Raw genomic sequence first — 27,143 nt, 5'->3', positions numbered from 1 at the left:
ATAGAAACATTTTTAAGTATTGTGTGATTAAATTAACTTGGAATACAAAAGTGTAACATGGCAAAGGGTCTCATTGAGGAGAAAATACAGCTTTAATAACTAGGAATTTGGCTTTTATTGGCTTGTAAAATTGAGGATGTAACACAGAGCATGCTCAGGTTTTTGGACTAAGCATCTCTACATACTTAAAGTTGGGTTATGCACTGCTAAATAACTGTAATCCTCTTTAACAGCTCTTCTACACTGCTGGAAAATTCCAAGGTAGGAAAGGGGCAAGTACTACTGTCATGTCTGGTGACATGTTTCCCCCCCTTAAAGGGGAAGCTGCCAAACCTGACCTAGTGGGAAAAAAAAGTGCATGGACAGGTGTCCTCTCAAAGCATGCCAAGAGAGCCAGGCTTGGATGCATATGGGGCTCTTTCCAGTTTTGGGAAGATGCAAAGTGATGTGCTGTGGCAGGACTGGCTCCAAAATCATTAATTAATGACTGCCCTTCTGGTACACCTTGTGACCGAGTTACTGTTACGAATAAGGTTTTGCCAGGGCTTGAGCTCACTTTCTGTAGATTTCTGGTGTGGAATAAAGGCTTGGGAGGACCGTGATTAAGAAAATGCTGTGGAATATATAGTTTACAGTGATTAAAAAGTATAAAAATATTTTTTTTTAAACTGATGAGGGGATACTAGATTTCCCTGTACTCTACTGCTCTTACCCTGAACTCCAGTGAGTGAGTGCTCTGTAATTTTGAAGTGGGAAACGCTTCTTGCAGCTGTGAAGGAGAATGATGGGCTTTAACTGGATGAGAAACAAGAAATTACAATTGAACAAATAATGGCTGATGTTGTGCCCATATATAAGAAGGGTTGCAGAGAGGATCCGGGGAACTGCAGGCCTGTCAGTCTCACCTCAGTGCCAGGGAAAGTCATGGAACAGGTAATCTTGAGTGCTATCATGAAGCACATGCAAGAGAACCGGGTGATCAGGCCCAGTCAACATGGGTTTACAAAAGGCAGATCTTGCCAAACTAACCTGATCACCTTCTATGACAAAATCACTCGATTACTGGATGGGGGAAAGGCTGTGGATGTAGTCTTCTTGGACTTCAGTAAAGCCTTTGACACAGTTTCTCACAGCATTCTGCTTCAGAAACTGTCAGCCTCTGGCCTGGACAGGCGCACACTCTCCTGGGTTGAAAACTGGTTGGATGGCCGGGCCCAGAGAGTGGTGGTCAATGGAGTTAACTCCAGCTGGAGGCCAGTCACAAGTGGAGTTCCTCAGGGCTCAGTACTGGGTCCAGCTCTGTTCAATGTCTTTATCAATGACCTGGATGAAGGCATTGAGTGCACCCTCAGCAAGTTTGCAGATGACACTAAGCTGGGAGGAAGTGTGGATCTGCTGGAGGGTAGGGAGGCTCTGCAAAGGGATCTGAACAGGCTGGACTGCTGGGCCGAGACCAAAGGGATGAGGTTTAACAAGGCCAAATGCCGGGTCCTGCACTTGGGGCACAACAACCCTATGCAGCGCTACAGACTGGGGGAAGAATGGCTGGAGAGCTGCACGGAAGAGAAGGACCTGGGGGTGCTGGTTGACAGCCGACTGAACATGAGCCAGCAGTGTGCCCAGGTGGCCAAGAAGGCCAATGGCATCTTGGCTTGTATCAGAAATAGGGTCACCAGCAGGTCCAGGGAGGTGATTCTCCCTCTGTACTCGGGACTGGTGAGACCGCACCTTGAATACTGTGTTCAGTTCTGGACCCCTCACCACAAGAAGGATGTTGAGGCTTTGGAGCGTGTCCAGAGAAGAGCAACAAAGCTGCTGAGGGGGCTGGAGAACAAGTCTTACAAGGAGCGGCTGAGAGAGCTGGGGTTGTTTAGCCTGGAGAAGAGGAGGCTGAGGGGAGACCTTATTACTCTCTACAACTACCTGAAAGGAGGTTGTAGAGAGGAGGGAGCTGGCCTCTTCTCCCTAGTGACAGAGGACAGGACAAGAGGGAATGGCCTGAAGCTCCGTCAGGGGAGGTTCAGGTTGGATATCAGAAAAAAATTCTTCACAGAAAGAGTCATTGGCTACTGGAACAGGCTGCCCAGGGAGGTGGTCGAGTCACCTTCCCTGGAGGTGTTTAAGGAACGGGTGGATGAAGTGCTTAGGGACATGGTTTAGGGAGTGTTAGGAATGGTTGGACTCGATGATCCAATGGGTCCTTTCCAACCTTGTGATTCTGTGATTCTGTGAAATAAGCTTTCAGCAAAGAGAAATCAAGTGGCATTAAATACCATAGTAGATAAAGGGGGTATGTGTTAGCCCGCTGGTAGTATCTGAATCTGTCCTGGTTCAGATAACTGAACTAGATGATTTGTACATGGAAAATTGCAGTAATCATAACACAAATGGGCTCATTAGGTAGGTCTTCTTGTGTAACAGGGTAGCGTTATTATACGTTTGGGAAAGATGGGAAATAAACAAGGTGTAGAGGAAAATCTATTATCTCTAGTTGGCCTCACTTAATGCATCTTTCCTTTTGTCTCTGTAGGTTAAGGACATTTAGAACCTGTTCAGTGGAAGTGGCCATGTCGCAAGCAACTCACCCACCCACCTTCCCAGAGAGCTTCCAACTCTTGAGCCTTGTTCTGGTTTTGCTTTTCCATGCAGATAGCATACATGCGGAAAGCCCCAGTGAATTGCCTGTGAATGACACCGAGGAGTGCGCTGGCTCATACATCTGCAAAAAGGGTGTGATTTTACCAATATGGGAACCCCAAGACCCCTCTTTTGGTGACAAAATTGCTCGAGCAACAGTGTATTTTGTTGCGATGGTGTATATGTTCTTGGGAGTATCCATCATAGCTGACCGCTTTATGTCCTCCATTGAAGTCATTACATCCCAAGAGCGGGAAATAACCATCAAGAAGCCCAATGGCGAGACCAGCAAAACCACAGTGAGGATCTGGAATGAGACTGTTTCCAATCTCACACTGATGGCATTGGGATCATCAGCACCTGAGATACTCCTGTCTGTTATCGAAGTGTGTGGCCATGGTTTCACAGCAGGGGACTTGGGGCCAAGCACAATTGTGGGGAGTGCTGCATTTAACATGTTTGTCATCATTGCGATCTGTGTTTACGTTGTTCCAGATGGAGAGATAAGGAAGATCAAGCATTTGCGAGTGTTTTTTGTTACAGCAGCCTGGAGCATCTTTGCCTACACTTGGCTTTACATTATTTTATCTGTGTCTTCTCCCGGGATTGTGGAGGTTTGGGAAGGCTTGCTCACCTTCTTCTTCTTCCCTATCTGTGTGGTGTTTGCCTGGATAGCTGACAGGAGGCTTTTATTTTACAAGTATGTCTACAAGAAATACCGAGCTGGCAAGCAGAGAGGCATGATCATTGAGCATGAGGGTGACCGGCCCTCCTCTAAAGCTGATATTGAGATGGATGGAAAGGTTGCTAATTCTCATGTGGAGAACTTTTTGGATGGGACACTGGTGTTGGAGGTAGATGAGAAAGACCAGGATGATGAGGAAGCCAGGAGGGAAATGGCTCGGATTCTGAAGGAGCTGAAACAAAAACACCCCGACAAGGAAATTGAACAGCTTATAGAGTTGGCCAACTACCAGGTCCTGAGCCAGCAACAGAAAAGCAGAGCCTTTTACCGTATTCAGGCCACTCGGCTTATGACAGGAGCTGGCAACATCTTGAAGAGACATGCTGCAGACCAGGCCCGCAAAGCTGTCAGCATGCATGAGGTCAACAGTGAGGTGGCAGAAAATGATCCCATCAGCAAGCTCCACTTTGAGCAGGGTACCTACCAGTGTCTGGAGAACTGTGGCACTGTTGCTCTGACCATCATTCGCCGGGGAGGCGACTTGACAAACACAGTGTATGTTGATTTCCGGACAGAGGATGGGACAGCCAATGCTGGCTCTGACTATGAGTTCACTGAAGGGACAGTGGTCTTCAAGCCTGGAGAGACCCAGAAAGAAATCCGTGTTGGCATAATCGATGATGATATTTTTGAGGAGGATGAAAACTTCCTGGTCCATCTCAGCAACGTCCGTGTGAGCACTGAGGTCTCAGATGAGGGCATTCTGGAGGCCAGTCATGTCTCAACACTTGCCTGCTTGGGATCACCATCTACTGCCACTGTCACCATCTTTGACGATGACCACGCTGGCATCTTCACCTTTGAGGAGCCAGTAACACATGTCAGTGAAAGTGTGGGGACCATGGAAGTGAAAGTGTTGCGAACCTCTGGTGCACGAGGAAATGTTATTGTGCCCTACAAAACTATCGAAGGCTCAGCAAAAGGTGGAGGAGAGGACTTTGAAGACACCTGCGGGGAGCTGGAGTTCCAGAATGATGAGATAGTGTAAGTGAAGTTTTTATTTGTTTCTTACAGTCTCTGGTTCTGAAATTAAATGTGCATGGCTCCCAGAGCTACACTGGAGGTGTTTGGGTGCCAGCACATTGCAGTAAGCCATGAATGACCTTGTGTGCTTTGGGGGGACTGAAATGCTGCGTTCCTGCCTTGCTAACAGCCCAGGGAGTGATGCTTGCTCAGGAGTACTCCACCCTTCTAGCAGCGAGGAGGTGAGACTGGTTTGTGACCCCAGCCTCCTGCACCCTACCCATGCACTGACCTCTGTAGACGCACCTCTACGGTGAAGGAGAGAACAAAACCAAGCTGGCTGTTACCACCTAGTCACAAGGACCTGTCTTTCAAAGGGCCTAAACTGAGCGCATGAATTGTGGTACTTACTTCCATATGCCTGTTTAGGGTCAGATCATCTGGGACAAGGCCACAGCCTGTTCCATTGCTGTTCTGTTCAGGGCTTTGATGAAGGTAATTTCACATCCTACTTTTCTAAAGGCTGTAGGCCTGGGTCATTGTGCAATATATGTCCTGAAAAAATATCGTCATGAAGAGAAGCCTCATGGTTAAGATGCAACTGCAGCCACATTTGACTGCTTGCAAATAAAAAAGAGGCTGAAAGGTATTGGAGGCTACTCCTTAGTGTTGGTAGGTGGATAGTGGAAAAATTATTAGTGCTGTAGCCTTATTACATTATATGGAGAATATAAACTAGCACAGTAATGGTAGAAAACATTTACCCTTGGGTATCTCTTGAAGACAGTTCCTTGCCCAGTTGGGGCTCTGGGAAGAGCAAGCATTGCAAGTTACATCAATCCAGCCTCAGGCTCTTCCTACAGTGAAGTGTGTGTCTGTCGATCACTTGCTGCCAACGGTACCTCTGAAGCACAAAACCACTACATAAGACTGGGAGCAGTCTGTGATAAAGGACACTGCTGTGTCAAGGGAGAGCTAAATGTTGGGTTGGGTGTTGCACATCATACACTTGGTCTCTTGGGAGCTGAGACAGGCTCATGATGGGTACTGAGAGTGGTCTTTAGATTCTGTCTCTTACTTATACTTGCTCCGTGTGCACAGGGAGAACAAAGCAAACAGAGGAATCATAAAACTTCTTGAAGTAGGGGGAAAGAAAAAAGTAATTTGTAGCTCTCAGGGAGGGTATTAGACCAGTTGGGATTTTGACTTCTCAGGAAAAACTGAGCAAGAACTTCGCAACTCTAACAACCTGGAAGCCAGAACATGCATGTTGCTAACACAAGAGCTGAAAACACACAACATGCCATTCTTTCTGGCTCCTGAATGATAACTAGTAGAGAGGAATGCAGTTATTGGATTGTTTGTTGGTTTCATTTTGGGAGAAGCAGGGCGTTGTCCGTAGAGATGCAATAAGCTAGGCTGTAAGAATATCCCTCGAAGGCTCTTTACTTTTTAAAGAGGTCACTCAGCACTGGGCTTCTGGCGGCAAGACTTTTAACATTTCATCTCGGTTCCACTGGGATGAGACATGCTTACGTGGCAGATCAAACACATGGCCACAGGCTCCATGACTGTGCCCAAGGGGCTTGGGCATCCCCCTTGTCTTGGATCCCTCACTCCGGTCAGGATCTCTGTGCTGTCCTTCAACAAAGGCAGGTAGTGTTGCCTGTTCCTGCACTGCCTCTTGATGCTCAGCCTGAGATGCAGGGTTCTGTGGTGCCTTCTCCCCAGCACTGCACCAGGGCCCACTGTGCTGTGTCTATGCTAGTGGCCTTTCCTCCACTAAGCTGTTTACTGTTGACTTTTGCCAACAGCACAGTAACCAAGGGGTGTGCTAGAAAGGGGGTGACCACGTCCTGTTGCAGCTGCTGCTGGGCCTCCCAGGGTATGCTGGTGTGCAGGCCTTCCTGCCACTGCAAACCTTCTCCCTCCTTTTCTTTCTGGCTGTCAATACCTGCACAGCAAGCAATCATACCTTTATTGCCTTTAAACTGTCTCTCTCTGGAATCAGAACGAGTAATGGTACATGGGAAGTACCACTTTAGAACTTCACAATATGATAGAGTTGTACTCTTAGAGAATGGAGTAGAAGGAGGCGACTGCAGGGCTGTATGTTGACTAAGAGGCTTGCACCATTCAGATGCGAGAGGACATGCAGATACCTTATTTTTCTGGTAGATGGATGAAACTGTACAAATTTTCTACTCATGTGCCTGAAACACGGTGTGTTTTCATCCAGTACTTAGCTGCTACAGTCTATATTCAGGTGTTGGATGGTACAATCTGACTTGCAAAAGATTTCTAGCAGGCCTATGTTTGCCTGTGCACAAGTTTAGGACAGTTCTGCAGCACAAAGATGGTGTACTCCTAAAGCTGAGGCATCCTCCCTTGGAAGAATTTGCTCTAATGGGAATAAAGAAGATGTGCTAGCCCAATACGTGGCTTACAGAGCTAAAGCCTCTTTGCTATGACATTGCTTGTTAGTGCTGTGCTTCAGCTAAACCACAGCTATGTAGAGTGGTGCTATTCCCCAGCACACTTGAGTCAATAAATTTCTAAAACTTGAGGTGTTCCCATGTTCTGGTGGCCAAGAGATGGCTTTGCTGCTCTTTATAAGGGCCTTTTGTGCCTCTTCAGCTCTGCCATTCTAGGCTTTATGAATAGGTTGATAAAGTCAAGTAAGATATGTTTTTCTGGTGCTCTAACAACAATAGGAGGGCAATGGAGGGGGACATAAGCATGAAAGAAAATGTGTAAAGCCTCTATTATTAGAGGGATGGATTGCTGTTATGTCCCAGTAAAATTAGAAAACACTGGGAGGACCCTGATATTCTGGAGACCTTCTTCCAGTTCCCCAAAGACTCCATTATATAACGTTTGTTTGCAGTGTCCAGATAGACTTCTCATTTTGCAATGGAGCTTTCCCAGAGCACACAAAATAGCTGTGTAACTACTGGATGGGATCCACCCAAGAGTATTGAAGGAGCTGGCGGATGTCCTTTCCAAACCCCTATCCATCATCTCCCAGAGGTCCTGGCTGACTGGGGAAGTTCCACTAGACTGGTGGCTGGCTGATGTTGTGCCCATATACAAGAAGGGTTGCAGAGAGGATCCGGGGAACTACAGGCCTGTCAGTCTCACCTCAGTGCCAGGGAAAGTCATGGAACAGGTAATCTTGAGTGCTATCGTGAAGCACATGCAAGAGAACCGGGTGATCAGGCCCAGTCAACATGGGTTTACAAAAGGCAGATCTTGCCAAACTAACCTGATTGCCTTCTATGACAAAATCACTCGACTACTGGATGGGGGAAAGGCTATGGATGTAGTCTTCTTGGACTTCAGTAAAGCCTTTGACACAGTTTCTCACAGCATTCTGCTTCAGAAACTGTCAGCCTCTGGCCTGGACAGGCACACACTCTCCTGGGTTGAAAACTGGTTAGATGGCCGGGCCCAGAGAGTGGTGGTCAATGGAGTTAACTCCAGCTGGAGGCCAGTCACAAGTGGAGTTCCTCAGGGCTCAGTACTGGGTCCAGCTCTGTTCAATGTCTTTATCAATGACCTGGATGAAGGCATTGAGTGCACCCTCAGCAAGTTTGCAGATGACACTAAGCTGGGAGGAAGTGTGGATCTGCTGGAGGGTAGGGAGGCTCTGCAAAGGGATCTTAACAGGCTGGACCGCTGGGCCGAGACCAATGGCATGAGGTTTAACAAGGCCAAATGCCGGGTCCTGCACTTGGGGCACAGCAACCCTATGCAGCGCTACAGACTGGGGGAAGCTGTGCAGCTGGAGAGCTGCACGGAAGAGAAGGACCTGGGGGTGCTGGTTGACAGCCGACTTAACATGAGCCAGCAGTGTGCCCAGGTGGCCAAGAAGGCCAACAGCATCTTGGCTTGTATCAGAAATAGGGTCACCAGCAGGTCCAGGGAGGTTATTCTCCCTCTGTACTCGGCACTGGTGAGACCGCACCTCGAATACTGTGTTCAGTTCTGGACCTCTCACCACAAGAAGGATGTTGAGGCTCTGGAGCGTGTCCAGAGAAGAGCAACAAAGCTGGTGAAGGGGCTGGAGAACAAGTCTTACGAGGTGCGGCTGAGAGAGCTGGGGTTGTTTAGCCTGGAGAAGAGGAGGCTGAGGGGAGACCTTATTACTCTCTACAACTACCTGAAAGGAGGTTGTGGAGAGGAGGGAGCTGGCCTCTTCTCCCAAGTGACAGGGGACAGGACAAGAGGGAATGGCCTGAAGCTCCGTCAGTAAGAGTCATTGGCTACTGGAACAGGCTGCCCAGGGAGGTGGTCGAGTCGCCTTCCCTGGAGGTGTTTAAGGAACGGGTGGATGAAGTGCTGAGGGACATGGTTTAGGGAGTGTTAGGAATGGTTGGACTCGATGATCCAGTGGGTCTTTTCCAACCTTGTGATTCTGTGATTCTGTGTGATTCCTGTGCATTTAAACAAGGATCTTATTCTGATGCTACCAAACAGATGTATAGTGGAGAAGATGTTGATCCTTCTACGGAACATTTTATCCCAGCACTGCCTGGTAGCCTCTTGGAGTGAGAGATGCTCCTTGATTCTGAGGCAAAGCCAAGTGTGTGATGTGTACAGGTTGGCAAATGAAAGAAACAGCATTTAAATGTGTTTTGCAAAGGGGTTAACTGGGTTTGCTTGACAAATTATTACAATCTACATGTATGGGAAAGCTAAAGATGTTTGACTTGAGTGCCAGCAAGGTCAGTCTCAATGATGCTGCATGGAAAACTGGGGCTCTGAGATGTCAGTGTAGGACAGGGTGCTATAATTTGAAGTGTAAGAGAGACCGTTCCTTGTGGGGCCATCCTCAACCAGGTGACTCCAACCTTCTCTTGCATCTCTATTAATGATTAAAGCTTTCTTGATCGGAACATGGAGAAGATGTGTAGTTGCAATCTCTTCCTGCCCAACCATTAACCACAGCTATTGTGATCATAGAAGTCGTCACTGGTTCATCTAGCCAGTGTATTTTTATCTCCTGACCAAATGCCAAATAATTTAAAAGAAGTCCAGCCTCCTGTCTTAGAGGAGGAAGCAATCCTTCGCCTAACTGATGGGATCTCTTCTGCTTGCTGTTTCAACACATCAGGAGGGCACTTCTTCCAGACATGACTGCAAAACCATGTGAAAACTGTGTTCTTTCTTGCTCAAAACATAGTTTTTCTAGACATAACGCTGCAATTAGAGTTCTATTACAGTCTGAATTCTAGATTCCTGCACCCACGTGCCACAAAATGAAAAGGTTTTACTATATTAATATGTCAGTGAGGCACATGCAATTATATGGATAACCAATTAAACTGGTATTTCATCTATGCAGTTACACCTGTAACTGCACGGAGAATCTTATGTCAATAGATCTTGCTGTTCGTGATATATAGTTTAGCTTTATGAAAGGCGTCTGCTGGAAATTAAGGAAGTGCTTGCTCTTGGTCCTTTGAATTTGACTTCTTTAAGCCAGCTTTGTAATTTCTCTGGAAGCAAATGCTTAGTGACACAAACATCAGTTAAATCCTCTGCATTTTTAGGGAAAGTGTCCCTAGACATAACATAGCCTCCCTCCCAAGAACCCTTTAAAAATGTCAATATCAATAAATATTTATTATGACGGGCAAAACCAAATGGTCCTGACTCAGCCCTGGGACCTCTCTAGCTCAGTTTTGTATCCATGGCTTGCAGCTTCAGAGAAAAAAATTAAACCTCTAGCATGGTCAGCCTTGCTGTAGGATGCAGGAGACCACTGTTAACTGGGCTGAAGTTGAAGGAAATAAACATTCCTCTTTCTACATTTCATCATTGAACATATTCTTCCTTTCTTTGTCTGTCCCATTTTGTTTGCATGGGTCAGTGTGCATCCCCTGCCTCACAAGCTCTTGCACAGGATTAACATCTTGGAGGCACAGTGTGAGATATGAAAACAGACCGAAGAAAGATTAAACACTTACTTGGCCTGCTTCCAGCACCCAGCCTAAAGCCAAGCACATTTTCCCCTCGCCACTGGAAGACTCACCCAGCCCAGTGAGACTTGCAAACAGTTCAAACACAGCCACCAGGATCTAGGTCTTGGGTCCTTGGCAGGACAGGAGGTGCCCTTGGTGTGGCCAACAGCAGAGAGCTAAGCATGTATGTTGCACCAGCTGGTGCATGGCATGGGGCCTGTTTCCCTTTTGAGGGTAGCTTTGAGAAGGAGAAGTTCCCTGGAGCTGAAATGTATCATTCCTTTGGGTTCTGAAGGGCAAAAGATGGTCACCCCCTCTTGGGGCAGGGGGAAGGTACAGCTATAACTGAGTAAGCTGTCTTTTCTTTTTCTCCTCTTTAGTCACACAATGTTAGTCTTTCCTGAACCACTCCTAAAATGTTAGCTTTATATCTCCCAGCCAGGTGCATCTCTCTAAACTTCTGTGCTCTTGTCTCAGTTGCACTGGACAACCCAGCATTTCTGTTAAGAGACAGCAAGGAAATAAGGCCAGATGGGTGTTAACAGAACTCCCCCTTTCTCCTGTGCCCAAGTGCCTGCAGTGCTTGCGGTTGTCCTTGGGCACTGAGTGCCTTACGGCCTGATCTGTCCTCTCCTCCCAGGGTTACCCTAGGTAAGGGTGTGCTCCTGTGGCATGTCATCACGGCGTGGAGGGAAAAGTCCTGCCCCTGGCTTGCTTGAGGAGGGTAGCACAGGATGCAGTCTGTGCCATTTGCCCAAATAAGTCAAGAAATCTAGGAACTTGATTTGATGATGTCCCCTACGGAGGGGAGTAGTCAGTGAGGTTGTGTTATTGAATGCAGCAGTTGTGCCAGTGTATTACTGAGGGGAATGGAGGGGAGAAGGTGAGGACAAGAGTGGGTTAGCTCTCACTGAAGAACTGGCACAGGTTTTGTCCTTGAAAAACTAATGTTTCGGGGGTTTTGTAATGAGCTGTTGCTAGCATTTACTGCTGCCAGCTGCATCTCTGTGGTTGATTAAGGGAGCTTGGATCTTAAATATGTAATAACTCTGAAAGCCATTGAGAGCAGTTTATTAGCTTCATCAGGGCCTGTATACACATCTGCTGTGGCTCCTTTATGAAAAGGCTACCTATTAAATGCATTGTAGTAATTCATAAAACACAGGACCTAGGCTTGTTTTAAGAAAATTAAAGCAAGCAAAGCTTGTCAGCATGGGAGTTACCTTGGGAGTGAGTGCTGCTCTGTAGCTCCTCGCTGGGGAGACAAGAGTAAGGGATAGGAGAAGACCTGCCCAAATTTGCGAACTCTTCTTTGCCCTGGCATGTGGTTTGAGCACTGCTGGCAGCAGTGTTAGCACCAGCTGTGATATGCAGGCCTTGTCAACAAAGCAGGGATCTGTCCCTTTCCTCCTGTGCCTATGGGATTCTTTACTGTGGCAGAAATCCTTGAGCCAGGAGAGGTAGTAATTGGCACACAGGACCCCGATGCAAGTGCCGAGTTCAAGTTGTGCATCTGCACTGGGGAATAGTTTCTTTCGTCTGGTACTTTATTCCATGTTTGACCTCAGTGATGGCACTCAGTCTTCTTCCATCAGCAGGGCTGCCTTTGTGGGCTTAAAATGAGAGTGACAGAACAAAAAGCAGACAGCTGACATCCAAGAATCTGTGCAGATGGGCAGAGAAACATCTGCTGTCCATTAAAAGCCCAAACAGAGAGGAGAAGCTGGACCTGGCAGACATCTGGCTGAGTCAGAAACAGAAATGCCAGGGAGGGGTCATCAGCCAACATCATCCTCTGTGCTGCAGGTGGATGGAGTGCTATCGACTCTCTCTGCTGGCAGGGGGATGCAATGTTGCTCTGCTCTTGGCAGGCAGGCATACAAGGGGATGGTACACAGTCGTCCTTGTCTGGGTCTGCCTTGTATGCGTCCCTCCTGGCTTTGCCCACACTAGGGGCAAAACTGCATATTCAAGAGCAAGGGGCACACACATCACTGCATGCAAGGGAAAAGACACTTACACGATTCCTTGTTTTTGCTGGATAAAAATAAAGTCCGTTAGCTTAAACTTCACAGCCTGGTTTTAACTGAACCACCTGTAGTTTCTACGCACTCTCAGATGAGGAGCTTTGATTAAAGTCTTTCATAGCCATCATGTTTGTGATGTCCAGCGTGCTGGCATAGCTGCACTAATACTAGTGTGTATGTTCTCTGTTTTACAGTCTCGGGTAATGGTTGGAGTTAAGATCAGCTCTCTCCAAGTCATAAATGCCACTTAGCCATGAGACATCCCTTGGAGTTATCAAAAAGCTCTACTAATAGTTTTCTGACACTGACATTGGAAGGGCATTGCACTGGTTTACCAAGAATGGCAATGCTGGAATCCAGGGTGACAACAAACAATAACAGCAATTCTCTGTTTTACAAATATCATGGCATAAGAGAGAAAATATTCCCATTGCTGTGCAAGTAAGAGGGTGACTAGCATGTGCCTCCTCTGTCCAGTCCCTAGTATTGGTTCCATTTCCATAGTGTCCTGGACTCCTTCCTACACATCAAGTACAATAAAATGTGTCTGGCAATGAGAAACAAAAGCAATAATGAAGAATGGGGCACAAACTGCATCCCTGTGAACTGGAAGGAGGGAGATAGAGCTGATGGCAAAATGCCTGTCACATCAGAGCAAAGCTCTTCCTAGGGGAAGGGTCCCTCTGAGGGGCAGATGCTCTCAGGTGACTGAGGACAGGGGATAGAGATGGGCTGAGTGGAGTCCAGTGCAGAGATACTACCTTGTAAGTTTTTCAGAGGTGTTTTATATTGTCTGACATCATTGTGAGAAGCTTCTTGCTCTTTGGAGGTGCTTGAGTTGATTCCTCTGCTTATTTGCTCCTCTTACAATGCTAGTGTGCTATATAGTCACACACTCTGCTTTTTGGGGGTCATGTAATTATGGCTGTAAAATTACTACGGCCCAGTACGCCATGAGGAGAGCCTTGTCTCAGAGGCCTGTCACCATGTGACAAAACTGCTGTCTTGCTGGCTGGGACATAAGAAGGACATGAAGTTTTTCTTGCTAGGTCCCAGGACAAAACAAAAACAAAAAACAAAACAAAAAAAAGAATTGTTTGGCTCAACAATTTCTTGCTTCCAGGGGAAACAAAAATAGTTTTATGCTGGGTCTTCGCAAACAAATTTGGAGTAGAAATATATGATCCATTAGGTACTCATCAGGCCTTCAAACTTCCCAGGCAACCTCTAAGTTTTAGAGTGCTCCACTGCCTCCCCTTCTCCCCACTCTCACCTTCTGTGTGCTGCTCATGTGGCCTTGGCTCTGAAGTCCTTTGACCCAAGACCTTACCTGTGCAGCCTGAGCACTCCTCTTGCCACTGTTGTGACACAGAACGCTTGCTGGCGTGCCTTTAACTATGTGCAAGAAACACGCCTGTCTGGAGACTGTAGACGTTTTGCTCCAAGGAGCTGTGGTCCTCAGACCGCAGCCCTTCCATCTCACCAGTGCCCGTTGCTGCAGCCCAGGCTCTGCTGTTCTAATACAGCTCTCACGTGAAATACACAGCCATGTTAGAACATACGAGGCAGAAAAAAATCATGTTCTACAGGGAGTCTGGAATAAATAGAGCTGTGATGAGTAGGGATGAGATGCACGGATTTCATTGAGAAGGCACAGCTGGATCTGAGATAAAACCTCTTGCTTTGGCTCATGCAAGCGGGGAGTAGGTTTTACCTGGCAACCAACTTCGCACAAGGTTTTGGATTTGCTTGGTTCCATAGGTTTGCATTCATGCTTTAGGTTTGGTTATTGAAATTTATGTTCCTCCTTAGCAACTGTATATGTGATGAGACTTTGAAGTATTATGCTAGAAAGGATGGAGATTTACAGAAGTGGGGCTGGGAAAGTAGCCTGAGCAGAAGCAGGACACTGTAAAGTGCTTGTGCAAGCATAGTCATAAGCACAAATTCAAGTGAGAGGTGAACGACTGAGTCAGGGGGTGCCATTGTGACCTAACAGCCAAGTCTGAGCTCATAACATAATGCCCTTGCAATGAATGAGGCAGATATCATCCTGAAGATACTCGCAAGAAGTACGGTCATCCTTACTCTCTCTGTCCAGCTGTGTCCAGCTCTGAGCACTCGACTCCAGAAGATGTTGGGAAGAGTCCAACAGAGAGCACAGAAAAATGACTGGTGGTCTGAGAAATGTGACCCAAGGTGAGAGCCTACAAAAACTGGGTCTGTTTTAATTTAGAAAGACACAGGTGTAGGGGAAGGTCTGTTGCCTTGAGCAAAGGACATTCTCTGGTGTCTACTGGGTCTTCAGGGAGCGATAGAAGCAATTCAATATTAGAGAGGAGGGAAAATTTCCTCCTAGTACAGATGGGTCCACTCAGGAGTAGTTTAGGGGAGTGGGTGACCTCTGTCACAGCAGATGATAGCTCAGAGACGCTGCTTCAAAAATTTACTGAAGGTACCAGGTTTATTGTCTCTTTCAGGGTAGGATTGGGTCAGATGAAATCATGGGAACTCTTTGTCTCCTGTTGTTATGTGCTAGCCAGGTAAAAGCATTAATCCTGTGAGTTGCACTCCAGTGAGGTGGTCTCTGTCCAGCATGGTCGTCTGCTGCAGAGTGTGTGATGGGGGTAACATGCAGTGCACCCTGCAGATGAAGAAAGACCAAATGCATGTATACACATGCAACCTTCACGGCTTCCCTTTGGCCACCTAGTCTGCGCTCTTTGCTCACAATGGATATCTGGGACAGTGCTCACCAGCCGACTGTCCTCCTTTACTAATAATTAAATGCAATTCAAGCTTCCTTGCAGGAGAACACTGCCCTGGGGGGTGAAGCAGGCTGCAAAGATTAAGGGAGCTAATTAGAGGGGGAAGAGAGCATTGGTACTTAAGCCCCAACAGTAAACTTTTGAAATCTAGATAAGGGAGCACTGTTTAATTACATACAACTAAAACACCACGCCTCAGCCCCCTTGACAACAGGCAGTCTTGGAAAGCTCTCATGAAGGCACTAACGAACAGATCTGAAGGCAGCAGTGGACTAAGGGCTATGCACGTTAACTTCACCTGGGAAAACACAAGAGAAGATCCAGGAAAATTCCCTTGCACCACTAGCTCCTTACTTCCATGCAGTGCCCTCTCTCCCCCAGGATCAGATCATGGGAATCCAAAGCTCTGGCACTGCAAAGGAGATGATTGCTCTGCTCTTCCATGCAGCTGAGTACAGACCATTGCAGACACCTATGCAATGTCTAATGCAAAAAGAAAGGCTATCCAGAAAATGCACGGAAAATTGGTGAGGATTGTAAATACCTGCCTTGAGAAAAGGAAACAGTCTTTGTGCCTTGTTTCTCAGTGAGCAAGAGCAAAAGCTCCTGCGTCTATGCTTGCCAGCCAGGGGCCTCCTAGTATCTCCAGGATGCACCATTCTCTTTGCTCCACAATCCTGCAAAGTAATCTTAGGTTATTTTACCACAAGCTTGCTCTAGCCACTAAAGCAGCTACTTCCCCTCCCTGCTCCTTTGCCACAGGCCCTGACTTCTGATCCTTTATCCTGCCCGCTCCAAGTCAGGGGGGTTGTTTGATGTCCCCAGAAAGTGCCTGCCTTGTGTTCAAACATTCACTGTTGTACTCTGTGCCAGCTGACTCAGCAAGCTTTGTAGACTGTAGTGGTAGCTTTTATCTCATGGCTGCTTCTAGGTGTTAATGTAGTAAAACCATGATGAAGGAAAGTTTGGATAGACTCAATCATCTGACAGAGTAGAATGGCAGAACCGGTCTGAAGTTTTCCAAAATTCCCCTTCCTCAGCAACTTCAAACTCTTAAGGAGGTCTTTAGCTCAGCTTTGGGTGCCAAAGGAGATGGTGCCTGTTTTAATTTGTAAATAAGAAGTGCCGGGGGCTTCTACCTCCTAAAGGCAGTAACTTTAAAAAGCCAAAGCTAAAGGCTAAAGCTCCTTTTCCTGTGTCCCTGTCTCTTGGTATTCCTCTGCCTGGTGTTTGCCTCCATTTTCATCTAGGTCCATTTGCAGAACCCATGACTCACATCTCCGATGTTGTCACAAACAGCTTCCTTAGTGATTTAGCTGCTTAAAATGTTACAAGACCTGAAAGTGATAACAGTGCCATTGAGGTTCATTTTATTTGAGCCTTTTTGGTGATGTTTTCCTCTGCTATGCTAAGAGCTAAAGCCTCAGGAGGTTCTTTACTCATTGTGGTTTTGGTGAAAATTAAATTTCTTGCTGAATTGCAAAGCTCCAAGACTTAGGGTTATAAGAAGAATGTTGACTAGCATCTAGAGTGCCTTGTCTGGGCTTTGGTGTGCCAGTGGAGAATTTTCTGTGCTTTACGAGAGAGTTGCTCTCTATTGTCAGTCCTGCAGAGCTGGAAGAGAATGTGGGAGGCTTAAGCTGCTTCTCAATTCAAGTCTTCCTAGACCTAGCATGGGTGAGCTTGTTGGTGTCTTGATAATATACGAACATATTTCTACAAAGCACTTGCTAATGAACCAAAACAGAGTTTGTCCTCTCAGTGATTTGTGGGGAGTCAGTAAAAGACTTAACCTGGGGACCTCATTGCACTGCTGAAGTAGTGCATTTTTAGTGGAGATGCTGGAGAGCTGTCTGGTGCTGGCTGTGATGCAGGGCGAGAGGTTTGTCAACACCAGGAGGAAACCTGTGAGAGGAGGTGTATGTCGCTTCCATGGGTGCAAGCACAGGGCTGGCTTGCAATGGGGGCAAGGCAGTCAGGCCATGCAGGTGGGGCACAAAGGGTGCTGATTTCAATCCACAGTCACTGTAATCCCATGGCTTGGATACAGGAACACTGTTATGGTGCTGGGTTTGAGGTGCAAAGTAGAGAAGAGAGCAGAGTCCAGCACTAGTGAGAAGGAAAAGCCTCAGCAGCCTACTTGGACCCTTAGCCATGCATAGTTTAAAACAGGGAACTTGTGGAAAATAGAGTCAGACACTCTGGGCTTAAAACCAAGCACTTAATTTTAAACATCAAAGGGAGTGTGGCACTGCTCAGTCACTGCTCTGCTTCATGGGACCACCACATTTGTCACATTCAGCTATTGCACAGCTCAGCTACAAAGCCAATTCACACCTCTGCCCTTTTGTCTTGGTGTGAGTAGGTGGACTTACTTAGGCAGCATCTGTAGCCATCTCCAAAAGGGGTGCATATACCTCAAAGTGCCCATATACCTAAGGGTTGTGTATGCCTATGCCTGAGCAGAGTAGGTGAAAGACTGACCAGGATCATGCATGTATTGTGATGAGGCAAAATATGGTAAAAGGGAGGTGAATGCATGATAAATATTTGAAAAGGAGGGGTGGAAGGAAAAATGAAAGGGGCTAAAATCACAATGGTTCATATGAGTGCTTCCTCTGAGCTGCTGGTGAGCACTTGCAGACTCAAGTAACATTCTGTTAGCTGTAACAGCTGTAACATTCTCAGCGTGGTGTTGAGAGACCCCTAGTCTCCCAAATGCTTACAGCAAGGTTGGGCTGCTCAGTTTCCAAACAGCTACTTGGAAAAAGCTGTTTGGTTCTTGCTACAGAATGAGTTTGACATCCATGTCTTAAATGCATTGAGCTGATACTGCAAAAGTTTCAGCTTCAGTATGCTTGCAGGGAGAGCCCTGAGTTTGCACTAGACAGTAAAGGTAAAAGCAATGAGGAAAAGAGAAATCTTCTGGCCTTGCCAAGGAAAATCACTGTGCATGGGACAGCGAGAACTAAATTTATCTGAATTTTCCTGCTATTGGTCAGCATTTTGGTGTCAAGCTCGTCAGCGCTCTGTGTGGATGGGTACATTCCGTGTGAGAGAGGGAAAGAAAAAAAGGTAACATGAAGAGCTCCATATTTAATATTGTGTTAATCCCTTCCCTCCCAGCTAGAGCAGAGGTTTAAAAATTCCTTTGCCAGACATGAAGGGAAATGTACAGATCTGTGTGAACATTTTTAATTAGGGAAAAAATGTTTAACTCTCCAGGAAAACTGCAACTAAGTTAGTTTGGAAGCCTGAAGAAATTAATTGAAGTTTCAAGTGTGGGGAATGTTAATTATTTAATGCTTCAGAGAAAATTAAACTTCATTTTGAACCAAACTTTCCTGCATTAACTCTGGAAACTTAAGCAGAGGATGGATTTAGGCCAAGTGTTTTTGAAATCCCCTGCTAACAGCAACTGTGACAGGACATAAAGCAACAACACTTCTGCATCTCAATTTCTCTGTGAAAGCCAGTGTGTTGAAAAGTATATAGCAAGTCAGACAACTTTTGCAACAGCTCTTTGCAAGTAGGGTTTGCTTCTAGCACCTTGCTTATGGGTAATGCTACAGAGGAGCAGCTGGGAGTCACAAAGCTACATGCCATCTTTGGATCCAAAGCTCATCATGATGGGGAGTGGGGCATAGTGCCTGCTCTCAAGTGCTTGCTGAGGTACAGCAACCTTTGATTTGTGGCATGAGTTTTATTAATTTCTTTCTTTTTGAGCTTAGGCACATGTACTAATTAGAAGAGAACTGGTGAACGTTTGAACAAGGGTAGCTTTAACCTTGCATTTGGGTTATTAAAAATTAAGTAAAATTATGTTCCCTTTGCACCAGTGAGCAGGGGCCTTTATTTGGCAGCAGTTATCTCCCTAACACCACTGTACTAATGACTTCTAATGCAGAAAGAGTGGGTCATTAATGCAGTAAGGTGGTGTGATGCTGCTGTATGAGAAGAAGAGGCTGAAACAGAGTAGTTTATGACCTTTCCAATGAGCTTGTAGCAAACCTGGGACTAACATGCTGAGTTTAAACCTTTGGGATGCTAGAAGCCTAAACATTTGCTGACCCATGAGGGAAAGCCCTTCTCACATGGACATCTTCTTGAGAACGGGCGTATGCTGCAGTTTGGGCAAAGTGAGTCTGAGGACATGCCAGCACAAGCAATGCTCTCTCCTGCTCCTCCCTTGGTGTCTCCATCAGTCCCATTACAGAACAGGTCACATAGCCCCAGCAAAACCCTCCAGGAGAACCCAGCTCATATCTCTTGAGAATCTTCTCTGCCTACTGGTGTGCAGGTTTTGGTTGAGGTGGAGGCCATCGATTTTTAAACGTAAATGGTAGTCTGTAAAGAAAGGCTTAATCTCACAGCTGGTCTAAAGTACAATATAGCTATGTATGTCAAAGATGCTAGAAATGTCCTGTAAAGGTCATTGGCTTACCTCCCTCTGTGACAAGAGATTGTACAGTCTTGTTGGTTGTCATTCTTACAACAGATGAAACTGGCAAAATGTTTGATTGAGGGTTTTTTCCCCTGCATTTTCTCCTCTCAGTGAAAGTTAGGCGATTTGGAAACTCCATTGAAGTGTACCTTGTTTTCATTTTAAGGGCTGAAGCAGGAGAAACTAGGGGAGTTAGCTTGTTTTTTAGAGAAGACACCTGGGACTAAATAAAACATCACCCTTCCCTACTTCAGTCCTTAGTGACAGAAATCCACATTGCAACACTAACACTGCAGAGATTTACTGTGCTGGGAAGGCCCTGGGACATGATCCTGCTATAGAGGTGCAGTGACACTGGTTGGGGGTCAATTGTGAGGGAGGTTGAGGTTTGTTTCCATACTGTGACAGTGGAAATGTCTTACCTCTCTTGAGCTACAGAACAAAATTACCTCAAATTTCTCTGCTGCTGCTCTGTGCCTTGTAGCAGTGCTCTCCAAAGGTGGTTGCAATGGAGATGTAAATAAAATTCAGCAAGCACTGGGGCTACACATACCTGGAGCCATAACAGAAGCCATAACGAGTTAAATCAGAGCTTTTATTATCTAATTTCTCATTGTCAACTTGTTTCTTGTATCTCAGTAGATAACTGATGTGGTGGAGAATAGTTCTTGCCTTCTGGAAGCTGGCTGTTGTTTGAAATGCTTCCATCAGACACGTGTTTCTCAGGCTTGCACCTCTTCCTTCTCACTATCTTGTCAATGGGAGCTTTCTTTGCTCTGACTTGGCAGAGTGGAGGAAGGAGAATGGCAGGGGAACCTGAGGCCATTTTGTCTCAGCACTGAGAATGAGGGCCCTGAGGCCTCCGGAGCAGCTCCTGCTGGTTGAAGGGAGAATAATGCCCCTTTCAGTGAGAAGACTTGTGAGAGTAGTTGCAGCCTGGAAAAGGAAAGCCATGTCAGCCACAGCTGTGGCTGAAAATGCCTTGAAGGAGTAGGATTAATCATTTGGTCACTGTTGTAGGCTTCACAGCTGATCCTTTGGTGAAGGAACTCTTTTCAAATCTCAAGGCTATCAGCTGCAGGCAAAGTCAGCACATTTTAAAGTCTAGAGGAGTATAAAAGACTGAAAATAAGCCTGAAGAGTTTTTCCGAGTAGCTAAGCCCCTGAGTTATATCTGTTGAAATTGCTGAGAGAAGATCCAACAAATATTTGTAACACTCAGATTTCTACTGAGAGTGCTCACCTGAAAGACTGCGTGCGGCTCTCTCTCTCCCCTGTCAGCTAGGGAGTGTAACTAGCTGGTCTGCAACTGCATCAGTCTGCAGGCAAATGTCACTGCTCTGTTGTGCAATTCAGCACTTTTCCTTTCCAAGCTTGTGGCTAGGAACATCTAGCAGATGCATCTTCCCTTTCAGGTCTGTTGTTCCACATTTCCTATCCAGGGTTTGCAAGCACTGTGTGTTTGGTTGTGGCACATGGGCAGGGAAAGATACCGACCAGTTTTCAGAGGTTACTGGGCTTCTGAGGCATGAGGAAAACATTGACAGCAGCAGATGAGGAAGCTGGGAAGGGCCAACAGGCATCAAGGTCTCTCTGACACTGGTTAGATACACCAAGTATGGACTGTGATACAGCCCATGTAATGCCTACCAGCAAAAGTTATCGGGATTTGTATTTCGAACTGCAGGTCTCAACCCTAGATCTTCTTCCTTGCCACCACTGTAAAGAGGCTTGTTTTGTCTGATAGTTGTTTCCACCCTGTGAACTCACCATTTGCTATGGCATAGCCTGCTGGCATTATTGCTACTTTGGCACTGACTGCAGCCAGAATTGGGTTGGTTGTTGGTTTAGTGACCATACCCTGCATGAGTTACAGAAAGAAACAAAAGAGTGTTTGTATTAAATAGAAATCATTTCTCATGATTTTGTCACCACATATGGCAGGGACATATGCAGAAATGAATTTGATGCTGTTTTCCTAGTAACAGTAAGAGAAATGAGACAGTATGTTAGATCTCACAAAAGGAAACAGGACTTTTCTTTTATAATATCCGGGTTTTTTTTAATTCAGATGTTCACTGCAGTTTTCTTGAAACTGACTTGCAAGTAATGAATTGGGGGTTGGCAGAAAGGCATTCAACTGCAGTGAAAAAGAAAAAGGCTATTCCAGAAAAACATAGGTTCATCTATCTGCTAGACTGCTTGGGATGCCCTATGCAGAGGCTGATCTCTTGATGAGAGTCAAGCATTGCGGGCTTCGTCTCAAGGCTTATGGACGTTAGTGTGCTCACTTGACTGGTTTGTGATTAATGTTACAGCTAAGCTATTGAAAGCTTACATGCAGCAGACTGAAAGCAGGAATGCCAGCTCTTTGCTTTGGAGCATGAGACCATTTCCATGGTGAAGTGCATGTGCACAGCAGTATCTTGGACAAAGGAAACAATATCACAGGGCCAAAGCTGTTGATTCTTCAGAGGTCATGAATTTGTTCTTCCCTCCCGAAGGAAAATCTGCCATGCTGGCCTTTAAGCTCTTGTGCCTATGAACATACATCCCTGTTCTGTGTCTTACCTAAGAGGTAGTATTCCTGCCCTCCCAACTACACAGCAAAGCCAGAAATCGTGATCCTTCCAGGACAGCAGTAAACCTGAAAGCTGGGAGGTAGGCAACAGGTTAGGTTAGCAAACCCTCAGCTAAAAGCAGAGGAAGGCAAAAGGAAAACACTGCTGTCCCAGCAAAGCTCCAGCTTGTCAGTCCCCGAGTAGTGAAGAAATACCTTGTGCCAACCATGTGCCCAGTGGTGGGGGCACGGGCATCCCTCTACTGTTGCTCATGGCTAGGGGGGCCAGGTGGATGAGGGGGCACATGTGACACATGAAGCACCTCTCTGAGTAAAGCTCTGAAGCTCATTTCTCTTGTGGAAGGACATGTGGAAGGTTCATTAAAGATGTTGACATTTTAATAGAAAATGTGGACTTTTGCTATCAAAAGAACTTTGTAGTGTTCCGTATTGAATACTGAAGCAAAGCATTTCAATGCCTTGTGATTTTCCAATCATTGTTTGTCCATTTTAATGCAGGAGTTATTTTTGCTGTTATTTCTGCAAGCCTGGATACCAGAAAACACCATTCCACTGTTTGCCAGCGAGCATCTTGTAAAATGCTCTGCCTCTGCTCAGCAGTGCTTTGCTTCAGGAGTGCTGTGGGTCACCTGATGACTCTGCAATAGTGCTTTATAATTCAGAACTGCTGTTGCAGGCATACAGGGCCAGGGGACATCCTTTGTGCATTTCCAGCATGTTTTGCCCGGTTGTACATGTGGCTGTGAGTGTAGCATGCTGAGATGTCCCTGGGAGAGCAGAGCTTTTAATGCAACAGCGTGACAAGCCTACTTCAAAGCTGATTGATGATACGGGCTTGTTATTTTTACAGAGGTTAATGGATCGCGTTGGTGCTGCGTGCATGAGATTTGCTAGGGACTTAGAATCTGTTTCTCCTGGTGTAGTTCTTTGACCATATATAGCCAAGGTATCAGGTTACAGGCCGGGGATTTCAGCTTTTTGTTTGGATTTTAGATACAAGGCTGCAGTTGGAAGTGATTGTTAGAAATATTTCCTGCTATCTGTTAGCAGGCTGACTTCAGTGGCTTTTAAGGAATTCACCGTAATTATCCTTTCTAACAGCTGCAATGAAAACTGTGCTCCTGACAAAGGCCTGTGAATGGAGCATTGCCCTCCGGCTGCCTCGGTGAGATGGGGCTGCGCCATGTATTCGAGGCCGGAGCCTTAGATGAGGGCGGCGCTCTGCTGCAAAGATTGCTGCGGTGCTACTGGCCTCTGCACCCGCTGCTGCTGCTCTGCTGCTTTGCTGTGGGACTGCTGCTAGGGCAACGCAAATGTATGATGTCACGCACTCCGGCAACGTTTACAAGCCAAACAAAGCACGTGCAAAGAACCAATCAGTGATATTTGTAGACCCTCTGCAAGCACAAAAAGAGGGGAAGCTACCTGTACCTTTGCAGACTCGAACCAGCCTGTCTGCTTTCCCCTTCCTGTCAGGGTGCAGCTGGCCGAGGGGTTGGTGAAGTGGCTGGGGCTGGGCCATTTGCAGGAGCTGGGGTTTGGAATGCAAATGAACTTCCTTATCACCATCCTGAGGCTTGCAAACAAGATGGAAACGTTCAGTAAAAAGGGTCACCTGCATCCTCCTGCAGTTTCCCCTGATGTGGTAACACAGGAGACTGGGGGTCGGGCTGGGCACCCCTCCACATTGCGAGAAGGGGTTCACCCGGGTCCTGCTTTCTGCTGACCACGAGCAAAGAGCTTCCTCTGTCTGGGAAGGAAAAGAAGTCAGGGCCACTCAAGCACACAGCGAAGCAGTCCTTACCACGCAGGGCAATGTCTCCCGGTGAGTGAGCCTAGTGGAGGGCACGGGCTGGCATTACTGCTGGAAACTTTCTGTGGTTTCCCGTTTTAGGGAAAAGTAATGAATGCAGTAAGCAATTGAGGCCATTGATGCTCACCTAGAGAAGGCCCAGGACTGGAATCTGGGTAGCTGCTTTCAGTGTCATAACCTGACCAGGTTTATTCTCCAGATGCTCGGAGTAACAGAGAGGATGAGGGCTACCCAAGACTGCCATTTCAATTTTCCTCACTCTCTCTTGTGTCTTTTAAAATCTGTTCGTGTATGAAAAAACTCCACATCAAACCATCCAGAGCTGCCCCTCCATGCAGAAGGGCTAAAAAAAAAAAAAAAAATTCAGTTAGAAATCCTGACTCCCAGGGCCTCTGGAAATTTGTGGTATAGAAATGCTGCACTGCTGTGCTGTTTAGTTCCTCTGAAGAAGAATAAATCTGCTTTCCAAAAAAATCCATCTGAATATTGCATGTATTTATAGTTAGCTGCAAGCCTTTCCAGTGAGAACTTTTAGAATTTATTTTAAATTAAAGTGACTAGTGTGACATACCAGTACTTAGCCTTTTAACAAAAACATTTAGTTGTATAAATAAAGTTGCTATTATTAAACTTTAGGGAAAGCCAGCAAGCTGTTCCAAATAATATCCTTCTGGTTTGTCTGTCTGAGTTCTTCTTTTGATACCCAGAATGCAGGTATTTGAACACATTGTTGAAAGACAGAGGTTCATTTTATTTTCTGCTTCTCTGATGGCTGTTAAAGCTTGTCTTAGTTTCCAATTTCTCCTCTTTTTTCCCCTCTTCCTTCCATTATGTTATTCCTTATACCTTTTTTCCTTTTACTTTAAGCATTTTTAATCCTTTTCCTCCCTCTCTTACCACCCTGGGAAGCCTAATTCCCAGTGGTATTTTCTGGCCTCCTCTCTGAAGGTAGCCAGAAACCTGTCTGATAAATCAGTTGCTGTGACTCACTTTAAGGACGGCACAGTTTGCCCTCTGGGTTAGCAGAGAGTAAGGGTATTCCTGTGCATGGAAGAATGCCTGTAGATGAGATTTTAGGAAATCTCTGTCAGGCTGTCCTGTCTGTATTTACACCTTTCAGAAAGGCCAAGTGGGAGAAAATTTTGATTCCCTGGAGCAAGTCACACGAAGCAGAGCTGGGACAGGTTTCAACCTGTGATTTGCCCCCTCTTTGTGGACCCCCATTCCAAAGAGCTGTCTAGAGGTTAAAAGACAGGCAGCCAATGACTAGAGTCAGTCCCATCTCCTCCATGTTGGTCTTCGCCCAGATCAATTCCAAGAAGAGCTGAGCAGCTCTTTTCTGTGCAGCCTTGAAGCCTGTGTGGCTGCTAGGAGAGGAAGGAGGCAATAAATCACTTCAGCTAAAGGCATGGGCCCATCCAGTCACTTAATTAACATGGGGCTTTCTCCTTATTTGTAACCTCCTTTCAAAGCAAATGAGTATGACTGGTAGTGAAAGGAAACATATGCAATAGTTTAAAAATAGATGTCTCAGGGCAGTGTGGAAAGTCTTTGCCCTGCTATATGTGCCTGGAGCTAGCATCCAGCATCTCCCATTTGCCTGAAACTCTGTGAATAGGAACCCATGCACATGGGGGCTGCTGCCCCAAAAGTATCAGCTTCCAGCACAAGAATCATGCAGGAAAAAGCAACCTGCTCCTGCTTCTGTTCTTCTGATAGTTCCTGCAGTGACTCTTTGGGATTTGTCCAGCCCAGCCTGGCTCTCCTCTCTAAGTAATCATCCTGCCTGTGCTTGGAACCTCACTGCTTGTTAGTCCTCTTTGTGCATGCAGGGTCCTTTTTATGCTGTACATTATCAGCTGCCCTTGGGCAGTTTAACCACAGTGAGGGTTCCTTAGAGCACCCAAGTCAGATAGGTTACCCCCACACTGTCCCTCCTGTTCTTCACCTCCTCTGCAGCCCACAGTTGTTCCTCTACCTATCACCATGCAGGCCACATGCTTTTGTCTCCCCTCATTAAATTTTGTGCACCACCTCTTCACTCACTCTCTCCCAGCATGCACAGCAGCTTATTGCTTTGCATGACAGAGCAGTATTTCCAACAACTAGGGACCAAAAGCAGGGCTCTGCCGTGCCTGGAAAGGAAAACTCTACAGCCAACTCTCCTGGCCAGCTCTGCAGAGCAGCCAACTATGTGCAGGACAGCTCTACGTGGGACACCTGTACATGGCCAACTCTATACAGGGAGCCTTGAGGACCTAGCAAGAACCCCCACCCCCAAAACATTCAAGGGGTTTGCAGAGCTCAGTGTGTACCAGAGGGGAAGGGTCAGTGGCATCAGCCAGACCATTCACTGCCAGGCACTTGGGGCTCTTCCGATAGAGTTGTCCCTATGGAAAGTCAGCCATGTAGAGGTGTCCTGCAGAGACCCAACCACCAACAATTTGCCAAAGAGAACTGGCTGTGGAGAGTTGTCTTAGATTTACCATGCCAGCACTTGCTAATACCTCATCCTGGCCACAGGACTTTGCGGACCTTGTACAAACTTCAGAAAAACCATAAATCTTGCCCTTGCAGATGGGAACTGGAAGCACAAGGGTCTGGGACCAGCCCATGGGAGCTTCCTGGCATGCATCGTTGCTCCAGCTCCCCTGCCAGCCAGTGGGCTTTAGGATGAGCTTTCTGCAGTTCAGCACCCCACAGATGCGACTGAGTCTGCTGGGAGGAGAAAAACGGTAACCACGTCCTGCCCACAGCCTTCTCCTGCTGACTTCAGTCACCAAGCATTTCTTGGGGGAATCAGTGACCTTCATAGGTTTTCTAATATGCTTTATATATTGCTGAATTGAGAGGCTGGTTTCAGCTCTCCACACAGTGCTTCAAACCTGAAGCAGAAGCTCATGGTTTAGGGGCATGGTCTGTTTGAAATAATTCATTGAGGGTGTTTCATCTTGCTCAGCACCTGCTTCCTAGTCAGTCTGTGTCTCTTAATGTGCTTTATAAGGACAAAATCAGGGCAGCTTCTCATGGCTAGGAAGTCCTAAGCCATATACCTGGGCAACATGGGGCTTTCTGAAAACTTATGAGCATCGATTTGCTGGTCCACACAAGAGCACAACTGTATCAGGCAGGACAGGCAGGATACTGGACAGCAGAAACACACCGTATAGTTGACTAAAACAGTGTGTCACTGGTGTTC

The 27,143-nt window shown here is 46.4% G+C and overlaps 1 protein-coding gene across 15 annotated transcripts in view; it reads left to right on the top strand.

Annotated features, from left to right (window-relative positions):
• The window catches only part of SLC8A1 (solute carrier family 8 member A1), a 151,450-nt gene that overhangs the window by 26,493 nt on the left and 97,814 nt on the right, over positions 1-27,143 (top strand). For all 15 annotated transcript variants that reach the window (XM_054062180.1, XM_054062175.1, XM_054062184.1 and 12 more), the window contains exon 2: positions 2,531-4,366. In XM_054062180.1, coding sequence (XP_053918155.1) covers positions 2,568-4,366 — 1,799 coding nt within the window. In that variant the 5' untranslated portion in view covers positions 2,531-2,567. The remainder of the gene's footprint in view (positions 1-2,530; positions 4,367-27,143) is intronic.

Source organism: Cuculus canorus, chromosome 3, assembly GCF_017976375.1.
Source record: "Cuculus canorus isolate bCucCan1 chromosome 3, bCucCan1.pri, whole genome shotgun sequence".
NCBI lineage: Eukaryota > Metazoa > Chordata > Aves > Cuculiformes > Cuculidae > Cuculus > Cuculus canorus.
The sequence above is the reverse complement of the archived record's forward strand: the minus strand, read 5'-3'. Positions and strand labels throughout refer to the sequence as shown.